Source organism: Temnothorax curvispinosus, unplaced genomic scaffold (assembly GCF_003070985.1).
Source record: "Temnothorax curvispinosus isolate PA1 unplaced genomic scaffold, ASM307098v1 QBEX01014079.1, whole genome shotgun sequence".
NCBI lineage: Eukaryota > Metazoa > Arthropoda > Insecta > Hymenoptera > Formicidae > Temnothorax > Temnothorax curvispinosus.
Window position 1 is genome coordinate 419,672 of NW_020223859.1, and position 11,519 is coordinate 431,190.

The window sequence follows — 11,519 nt, forward strand, 5'->3', positions numbered from 1 at the left end:
CAATTAGCTTCTCACATCCAATATAAGATATATCGCGATGCTGTTTTTTCATGATACTTTTATAGTAAACATATAGTGTAGAAATAGAGATGGTTAATGGTTCACACATTTTCACGTTATTTCAGCTTATATATTTTTATCATCGTTTTATAAATTTATGACATATTTTACATCGTGATAATAATGATTACAATAACAATGAAAATTATGTTAATACACCATCTACGCGAATGTAGATAGGTATTTATTAAATACGTATACAGAAAGCACACGAAGAGGAAAATCGCCAGAGATATCAACTTAGCGAAAAATATAATATATAATAACGCTGCCCCGTATTTGCTATCTCGTTATCGTATTTTATTTTGAGAATTATAAAGCAGGAAATGTAGGATCGAAACATAATTAGTTTCAATCAGCAAATTAAATATCAATATACAGCATATCTATTTGTAAATTAAAAATCGTGCGGTTACATTGATTGCATTTTTTAGACATTATAAAAATAAATAAATATCGGCCTGCGATATTTCATCCTCTCAATGAGAACTCAAATATTCTATTAAAAGCGACATTCTATTAAAAGATACATGGATATGTTACGCGGTTAATCAATATTAGATCGTGAAAAAGATCAACTATGATATCGCGCGATATGATGAGGGTTTCAATGATGCATACAGATTGCACGTTGCCGGGAGCAAGATTGCGCAACCAACTGACATATATCTGCCAAGTTCCCGATTGTTGTACAAAGGGCTGGTATTGACCGATTTCGCGCATCGACATATGTGTAAGAGCCGTCCATTAAAAGCAGCTGGTTTGCCAAACATACCGAATAATTACCAACGCACAGGAACACTCTCGTCTAAACTGGTTACAGTGTCATTCGTGATCTACTCAACCTCTTTCGCTAATGATAGCTCACCATGACAAAACCCGCGTCGATATCACATCGACGACCTGCAGTCACCAAAAGTCACAATGGCAACTACCCTTGTCCATTTAATTCAAAGCTATAAGAGCAGTGCCGTGTTATAATTTATGCTGTCTATAATATAATAAACAGTTTAACGCGAGCTATGTATTTAATGTGATATCCTTCATGCAAAACAAACTTTTAGCATCACGGATTTTGCTGGACTACGCTCAAAATTTCTTCTTCTGGAAATATTTTTTATCAAAAACGAATATTAGCACAATAATTCCATGAATGCGTTTCAAACCGCGATGATTTCTAAAGCAACGCGGGGAATCGACCGTAATCATCTGCTCAGCTAAGTGGAATGTTTCGCGCATCTCTTTTTACGTAAACTATTTTATGCGGAAGATTTTCATTTCCAAGCCTGAAAGAAATATGTTTAATTCCGCCCGGAAATCTCAAAAACGCGGGAAAAATATGTACGTTCGTTTCCTTGTTAAAATGTACAGCATATATAACAGAAAAATGTGGAGATAGATTGCTATATTTACTTCCCGGCTTACTGTAAGTTCTTTCCAATCTCCAGCATTCGTGTTTATGCATCATGCGAGACCTCGATGGCGTAATCTTGAGTCAGGGGAGACGGTTCTTAGAAGCCGCGATTGCAACCGTGGTCCTTTGCTCATTCGGGCGAGTTGAATCTCAACGATACTTCGTTTCGGTACACGTACCAAAGTGTTATTCAAAGAAATGCTATGACGGAACTTGTAAGCTTGTAAAAATGTCACGTTTGATGATATAAGCGGAGTTCCATCTTAGGTAAGGGATACAGCAAGACACTCGAAGAAGTTTGTCGTTAAGTCCGCAACTTTTCTTTACCTTTATGCCGCATTAAATCGGTCTAACTTCTCTTCGCCTATTCCTCGATTTTCTGTACGAAACCTCGTTCCCACCACGAGGACCATCGCGATATCAGAAAGTAGCGAAACCTTCCTTACTTGTTCAACCAAGCGGAATCTCGTCAATATTTCCACCGCCTTTATTCATCGGCATCAGCGCGTGCTTCATACGTATACCGAAGCTTTTACAAAAGGAATTGAAAGAGATCGAATGTACCATAAAATGTCAACAAATAAAAAAAAACATCAGCAATCATCTTATATATACGTCATGTATTTTACGTTTCAATAATTTTTAAAAGTATGTTGACTGCAAGAAAGTTGAGATAAAATTTTAATTTTCACAGAATTTCACTGCTGCGTCCCAGCACCTCGTTCATCTTTTTCAGTCATACGGAAGATTGTGTGGAGTTTTTGAAGAATGAAGCTGTCCTCTCGAAAAAGCAAGGAAACTAGTTCCGGTCGGTATTTGTTTGGCGAAATGGGACACATCCACTGGTTATTATTTGCCATTATAATACCTATATTCCCATATGTTATCTAATATTGTTGTTATTCATACAGTAATTTAAATAAATTTTTATATCTAAAATTCTTTTCTTGTTCTCGTGAATCAAAAAAGTTTATCTGTGCTGAAATTAGTCAAGACGTTGATTTCATTGATTCAAAATATCTTACAAAAATATGAATTGTAATGCTGTTTTTGTGAAAAGCGCTTTGTCTTGCAGTATATCAAATTGCAACTATAACAATACAACATTCGTAGGATGATAAAAATTATATCGCAAAAACGAGGTAGGAAACAGATTAACTGATTAACTTATTTGAAATATCAACTTTCCATCGCCATTACGTAGCGTATTGATCTCCATTTCTTCTTTTTCGTTAATAATTCATTTTTTCACAACTTAGTTGCAGAACGGCCGACTATTAATCTTGTCACTGCGGTGATCCCTGAAATTGAATTTCCGCAGTGACAGATATTCGCTAAGAATTGCGAGATGGCCATGTAGAACAGCCGTAGGGTTTTACCTCGAAACGTGCATTCCTATTTTCTTTTTTTTTCTTTTTTTGTATACAGGATTTTATAACGACCGCTCCATTTGTCATACAGACCGACCGTTTCATCGAGTGTCTCTTTGATGTTACTCATCGATAGCAGGTTGCCAATCTGCGGTGAGAATATGGGACACGATACAGGTAGATAGTATATATTCTTTGGTTCAATTCCTAAATTATAAAAACTAAATAAAATAAAATAACGGTTTATTCATTTTTCGAGAAAATCCATAAAAACGCGATGATATTTTTTCAAGACTGTAAATGAGAATCTTCTTTGCCGATAAAAGTTTGCGCAGTTATCGCGTATTCGTTATGTACGTGTATGGAAACTGATACGTGTAGGACTGTAGGACGTATTCTCACTCGCGAGAAGTGGGCCGTGCACCAGCTGTCGTTGAGCCTCGTTACCGTTCCCGTCACGTCAGTGGTGTGTGTTGCCGCGATAAATCTGGCATGCCCGAATCTCGCGCGTTATTACTTTGCGTTTTACTCGGCCCCGGCTTACGAATGGGCACCAAGTCAGCTGGTATATTTCATCGAAGCTTTATCCGTTTCTTTGGCCGTTACGCGTCTTTTATTATCATAATCATATATATCAAGACTTTTATATTATTAAATAAAAGAAACTATAAAATTCTCCCAAAATTTAACGTACGCGTAAAATAGAAAAAAAAAGATTGCAATATTTATGAGAAAAAAATAAAAACAAGCGATCTAGGTTAGATTTAATAAATCGTTATTTTATAAACGACAAAATTACTGTCTCATGGAATTTTACACAATCGTACGACAAACATTAACACGTTTCTGCATTATTTTATAACATGTCCAAGCGGTGATCGCGACGCGGACGTCTTTCAGAGTGACAGACACAAAGGGATAAACTTCAAGTTGGCACCGAAATTACTACTCGGAAGCCAGATAAAGTTTGGTGCAACTTAGATAACAACATGAGGTCATCAAACAATCGGAGTAGCAGCCCGCAATGAAACCGCGTTACCGCGCTATTGCCAATTGGTCGAATCGGCCCTGGTTTCGGGTCTCGTAGTTTCCACTTGATAGGATCGATAGAACCGAAAGCAGTCGACCGGATAAGGTTAAGAAGTATAGTCCAGATCAATTGAAAGGTATTGACCTTGCGTTCCAGGTGTTACCCTGGATAAAGAATTACGTCTATTTATATCGTGAGTTTTGGGCACCTCCTTCCCCACCCCTCGGCATGTTGCAAAACTTTCGTCGTAACGTTAAGCCGCTTTACGAGATTACACCGCCGGCAATTTACATACGATTGAGTTACGGTGCTTGCGGTGCCGGCGCGTTTCTGGGAAAAGCAGTTAAAAGTATACCAGTGTCGCCTGCGCGTTTGCACGTTATCCGGAAATCGGAGAAGGGCGAGGCTATTTCCAAGTTGTACGATTTACAAGCTCGAAATAAGACTACATTTTCAGCAAACTGTTTTTGCCGATCGTACATTCGACCGAGAATGCGGCTTATGTAAATGTAGTTAACACCTTGTTTTACTCGCTATACTCATGGTACCTGAATCGACCGTACACATTTTGCATGTAGAGCGCGAATATAATTCTGGTGGAAATTTATAATCCCAAGACGATTATATCTATTATTTGTTTCGCCTTTCGTGCGCTTGTGATAAACTAAACAGATAAACTAAAGTTTGAAAAAGAAATATAGAATCGCCGTTTGCATGCATATTATAGAAACACGAAAATTTCAAAATTCGAAATTCGAAATTTGTATTAATTGCATGCTTAATCGAGTGGCACCCCAGCTCAATTTCCGGATTACACGAAAAATCTAACGCGTAAGCGTTCACCCACCCAGCTCGGGACTCGGAAAGATAAACTCGGAAAAGTTTGTAATTGCACGACGATTACAACTTAAATATACGCTTTAGCGCGGCCAGAATTCACAAGTACGCGCAATGCCGGACCTTTAATGAATATTACTCTTAGATCGGTGTACTTGCTTGTGTAACACGAGTAGGCGAGTACGCGAGCAAATCCGACGAGATATAGACTGGATCGAAGTTTTGCCGCTTTCCGCGAGCCGTATTATTAAACTTCCGGTAAGCCGAAAGCGAGCATATTCTAGCTTCGGTCTAAGATCGTAATAGCGTAACTTTTGCCCTGCAGCCACAACGGGATTTCTCCGGCTATTCCTGCGGAAACTGAGCAAAATTATTCTCCGGCGCGTGACGACTGAATTGATTAGATCTAAACTTGCTTCCACGAGTACAACGTGATATCCGAAGCGCTCGGACGTGACGACAGAACATTACGTAGTAGCAAACGAGAGTGAGAAATTAACGTATCGCTCGTGTTCCAGGGCTAACGACGGAATTTTCAGCAATTCCGCTCGATGAACCCTAGCGTTGCTAGACGTTGACAAGTTAAAACCATCGAAATATTTCCACTGCACGCGCGTGACCGACAGACACGTGCGAAAACGTGTTATAGAACAAAGACGGAAGGAGAAAAAGAGAGAGAGACAGAGAAACTGGAGAGTCGTTTGTTCCGTGCTGTTAACCGCATATGTGATGCACACGTACATATCTACGTAACGGGCTCAATGATGCCGACCGAAGCGAAGCAATGAATATCGTGTAGCGAGCTCCGCACGCCGGCACGCTCGACCAAATTAAATGTGACACACTCACCGGATAACGTTGGTCAGTTATACGACGCGTATAACCAAGCTCGTTATTTTTCTCTTCCACTATAGAAAAATTGCGCTTACGAATCACTCGTCTACTTTCTACTTGATCTGCACGAATGCACTTTAATAATCTTCGTCTTCTGCTTACTTACGGTAACCAAAATTACGAAAAATTCTCTATTACCGCGTTTATTTTCTTATCTTAAGTTTATAGCATCCGTCCGTCATGTTTATTAATAATTGTGCTTCCTATATATAGTGAACTAGCTGTCTTCAAGCGTGATAATAAAAGTTTTATAAATTCCAAACTTGTGACAAGTAAGAGAGCTCTTTCGCTAGCCATTACTCGATTTATGTATCATTAAGGGATAAACTAAGAATACGATTATCAAGCTAAACTTTGGCTCGAAAAACCTTTTGTATTGTATTGATGTCTGATTTATGAGCCAGGTTCGAAGTTGTCTACTAAAGCAATGAATACCAGTCGCACCAAACGATCCATCAAGCTGAATATAATTCAGCGTCTGCATTTGACGTCATATGACGTAGTACATTACGTATAACTAAGCGCTGTCTTTTTTGTATATAGACATTTCGCTTACGCGTCGCTTCTGCCCACCCATGCGAGAAAAATGCAAATATACGTGTACACGGTAACGTTATACCTGCGAGCTATAACGCTCGACATATGGTATTACTTCGAATAGCGTCAGCGTCGCGTATGGATTTTTACAATCGCTCACTTACGACTCCGTATAAAACTCATGTTGGTTATAATAAAGTACACGAGCTCAATATTATGAGTTTTAACGTAATAAGCTGTTGCCACTAATGAAATCGCGTAAAACTTGATACGACTCGCCTCACACGTAAATAAAACTTCCGTAATAGGCGATGCTTGGTACGGCTATATTATAAATTATAACAGTACTATTACTTTAGTTAATGATACTATACGCGTTGTCACAAAAATGTGCCAACTATAAATCTTACGCGCACTCTATATACAATACATATTCACATATATTTTAAGACTAATAGACATTATAACTTCAAATATTACGCTCAAAAAGTACTGGCTAAAGAAGAAATTAATAGCAGATCCGCGTGGATAGGGCCCTAAAGAAGCTTTTAAAATAAATAAACTGTTTTTGGTCTCTTTTAATTTAACGCTTCCTGCCCTATATTTAAATAGGTATTTTATACTTCCATCTGTTATAACCATGATATGTCTATGAGCGTTATCAACGATTACCATATCTCGTGTAATATACACGAGAGAACAAGCAGGACGCATGTATTCCTGTAATTCGTGACTTCGCCAACAGAACTGGCTAGCTGGCCGAAGCCGGCTGGCGCGCGGCGTGGCGCGGCGGTGGCTCGTGGTAACAGGGGCATTGTTTTTGTCGGACACGTTGCCTGGATACTAATGCGTTCAGGCACCTAACGTCCGGCTATACGTTAAGCCCGATGCGCCACGTAAATGCGGCTTACGTTCGCACGATAACGGATCCTTAAACCGACGTATGCAATATCGGTTCGCGTTAACAGTAATCCGTTTCGCCGAAGCGTGTCGGAGAAGGAATCGCCTATCCGGAATAATAAAATCTAGCTCCCCTTTGCGCGCGAATCCGCGAGATTTCACGTCGGTAACACGGCGAATACTTAACGCCTATCTGCCTATCTGCAATATGTGCTCGCCGACGTCGCTGTTCTAGAAATAGATCGATATTTACCTGGATTTACGGCGTGGCAGTGGTTGAGGAGCGGCAGCCAACAGAGTAGCAGCACTGCTCTCTGCATCTGAAATTAGAATTAACGCGTGAAATATTTATAAACACATATTGCTTCCAACGAATATTATAGCAGCCCATAAAAAAATCTGACCGTAATTAAAATTATAATTACATTCCCTTTCGATTGCGAACACTTTGATAAATTTGAAATCAATTCTTCTTTAATGAAAGCTTAATAAGAGTCCTAATTACTCGTTGGAGGTAGTTATCATTAAAAATTAAAAGGTTCTAGTCTTTCTGCAAATTCAGTTTCAAGCTAAACGAGTACCCATGTTACTTTAATAAAGACTTAATGCGAATTCTGATTGACAGGACATGTAATCCTTCTTGAAAATTACAAAGTTTCTGATTGAAAATAAATGACGGTTTCGCAAACTCTATTCAAGAAGAAATTAACGTAGGATTCTTTAAATTAGATCTATCAGTTTATCGAGCACAGAGACTACTTCCTCAACTTTCTGTAAAGAAGTAAGATCTATAATTGTTTATGGTGCCGTAACTTCTTTTACCGATAAAAATCACTACACAACTGTGTGTATACAAGGAGTATATGCTGTATAAAGAAGCCCAGCATTCATTCCCTGACTCGATAAATATTATATTCAAACAGGACCGTATTAAATAATCTGCGGTTAACAGTACATATGTAATACGTTCCACTATTCATTTCAGGGATAATTAAATTTTTAATATTAATATTTATCAATTTATGTACGTACACATGTTTGTGTGAAGCTATAATGGAAAATAATCTGCGCGGTTTAACGTGATTAACGTGACGCTTATTACACCCGAGTAAGTATAACGCAGGTACGAGAAACGCATATCCCGTGTGTGAGAAACAGGAAGCTCCATACATGGTGAATATATGGGGAGTAAGGCAATCCTCTACTGTCCATTGTGCCGATAACAAATGAACTCAGCGTGTGCATATGCCGTCGTGCATGCGCATCAGCATGCACTCACCATGAGTTCGCACGCACGAACGCTCGATACAAAAGCAGCCGTGCAAGAAGCGTCGTACCGAATTTTTGCGAGAATATAGCTCGCCTCTTTGCGCTTTCGCTATAAACTCTCTGATATGTCTAACGCGTAAAAAGACCGACGAATTCGCGATAATACTACGTATCGATTTGCCGATTCGGTTCCAATATCAGTCGCGTGGAATTTTCAAATTGCAGCACCTACCTATAATACGATTTACGCATAATACTTTCACTAATTTTCATTTCTTATTCACTTACTTATTTAAAAGGAAAAGTTTAATTTTATATTATAGAAAAATGTTAATACAATTTTTTTAGTATTATTTTTCTTTCTCGTGATTTTTACATAAAAAAATATTAGTTACATAAATTTTCATATCTTTTTTTTGCCGTTTGGATATATTGCATATGCAATGTAAATACACAACAGAGAGTGCGCAAAACGAATAAAGTTAATAAAATAAATGGGAAAAAACGTATATTGACATGTAAATGAGAAATTCAGGCTCGCACGACACAAAATATAGTCGATACCTGTCATTTGTGCTCGTGATTCGAATATCATATTATGCATTTTGAAGCCCACAATACGGTACCGATCTTTATGTCGATATGCAAATGGAAAGTGTCAAATATACCATTTGGACCAGTTTATGTACATATCGCGGCTCAACAATATGTGTCAAGTACAATATAAACAAACAGCCTTCAAAACCAGGTAATAATTGAAATATATGCAAGACATAATAATTTAACATTAGATACGACTTTTACGAATAAGTTTGCTGACGTAACAAATGGTAACTCGATATCCGTATCGATGAGCGGTATTAATCTCATTTTGCGAGAAATACGAAATGTAGGCATAAAAGGTCGCATTGGGCCAAAAGGTCGCACAGGTCAAAAGTGCATTGAGGATTGTATTCATCGAGCAACCAGGTGGATTCGCTGGATAGAGTGAAATTGCCGATCAAATCTTAAATTGGTAAACTTTCTTACAATTAGTCCTCTCACAATTAACGCTCTATTATTTATATGTATTATTTAAATATGCCACGTTTATGTTTAAATATATTTACAATGGAGATATTTACTTTAATATTAAAACTCTTTAAAAAGTTTTCTTATAGATAAAATAAAATACTTAACAATTTTAATATTAAAAGTAACAATTCGTTTCTAATATTTCTATAGTCAATAATTCTGATTTATAATTTTTATAATTTTGTTAACTCTCTCAGTAAATATAAGTGAGATGTAATAAAACGTACGCCAATAAACCGTATGTTCAACGTTATCGTTCTTCTAGAAATTAAGACCATCCGGTACACATTGTGTAAGCTAGCGCAATACCAAGATGTAATAACATGCACATACGTGCACGTGAGACGTCAATTTGATATTTACTTCAACGATGCCGCAAAATCATATTACTTGCTACTAAAAATCGCCCAAAAAGCAAGCTTCGCATCGAAACAATGAGAAACCTTAAAAATATCAAAATGTTTTATCGCTCCCTCCCCCCCCCCCCCCCCCATGCAATCGAAAAAAATTTCTCTCCATACGTGTTTTTGGAAACTTGCAAATAAATTAAAATACATGAAAATGGATAGAGATTGAATAGAACGGATATCATTTTTCTTTCTATAAAATATACAAAGAGACTGATAGATATCCGCAGACGGCATCTCCAAATACGCATTGCAATAACTCACACGCCTGACAAAGAAGTGTCAAGAAATCACTCCGAATTGCTATCTTGTGCATCAACTTTTAGAGTTATATTACTATATATATGTAGATAGTAGAAACTGTTTTCGTTGACACATTGCGTGGCCTACCTTGTCAGAACTGGTACTCCTATATAATTCATCGCGTAGGAACGTTAGATAGGACCAGCTTTTCATGAACATAGAGTTTCGTGCCAGGCAAAACGGAAAATGATACGATATGTCAAGTAAGCAGAAATATTGGTATCTCGTTTTCTTGCACGTTCAACAGTAGACGTGTGCCAATAAACATATCGAGTCGTTCCAGCTTAAGAAGAAGAAAGAGCTGATACTAAAACTTGGCATAGACATATATCATCTTCAAATAGAGATAACCGTATCTCATGATTACGCTTCCTTATTTATCAATGTAACAATGAACTCGTTAGCAAAGAAGTTGAAAATTTTTACTGATTCGCTAGCAAGGCTTAGAATATATATACAAATACAATATCATAATTACATTACGTGTCTGATTAACAAAGGTGACGATAACACTTATCAGTGAAGAAGTTTAGGATAATTTAATTTTAATAAATTTTTACGTATATGTTACATAAATTAATACACAAATTCCGGAAATTTTTCCGTTAATAATAAAAACCAAATTTTTTTAGATATAAACATTAAAAAATTTATTAATTAGGAAAATTCTTTTCTAGGGGTGCATATTTTAAAAAAATAAAATGTTTTTATTAAAAATTTAATTACATATTTATATTAAATATTTTTATTCAGTAAAATAAAACTTCTTGAAAAAACTATCGAATAGTACATTTTGCTAAATGCCATATTATTCAATACTATTTTATTAATATTATCGAAAAATGCATTTTAGTTCTAACGAATATCGGCATATTATTATGTTATTATTTAGTATTATCAAACGTGGCACCACTTGTAAACCAATTATACATTTACTTCACGCTTCATCATTCATCATTAGCCAAATAGAAACGCAAACATTTAATAATATTTATTTATGAGTCAAGTGATCCTAAATATATAATATATATTTTAGCAAACTATTATGGCTATTCAAATAATGTGAAATGCGTACCAAAATTACATAAGCACTTATGAAAATAAAACATCTTCTATGATGCTACTTTATTACTTAAATACGCACTTTATTACTTAAATATGCTCCCCAAAGATACTCGCACGACTTATTACGAATGCAACTTATTAATGAAGAAATGAAAATATTTTGTGGTCAAAATCGAAAAAATCTCGATATAAATATCACCAGTTATTAGTCTGTAATAATCTATAAAAATAAAATACTAAAGCACGTGTTTCTTACTTCCCTTCATTTTTCTAACACGCTCAAATCAAAGAGAGACAACGCAAATGATTACTTGTGCATATTATGATTACAAATGCATACAGCTCACACACACACACAC

At 36.6% G+C, this 11,519-nt stretch overlaps 1 protein-coding gene across 2 annotated transcripts in view; it reads right to left on the reverse strand.

Annotated features, from left to right (window-relative positions):
- The window catches only part of LOC112464299 (suppressor of lurcher protein 1), a 242,439-nt gene that overhangs the window by 195,305 nt on the left and 35,615 nt on the right, over window positions 1-11,519 (reverse strand). For both annotated transcript variants that reach the window (XM_025031213.1, XM_025031214.1), the window contains exon 2: window positions 7,296-7,362. In XM_025031213.1, the coding sequence (XP_024886981.1) occupies window positions 7,296-7,362 (67 nt within the window). The remainder of the gene's footprint in view (window positions 1-7,295; window positions 7,363-11,519) is intronic.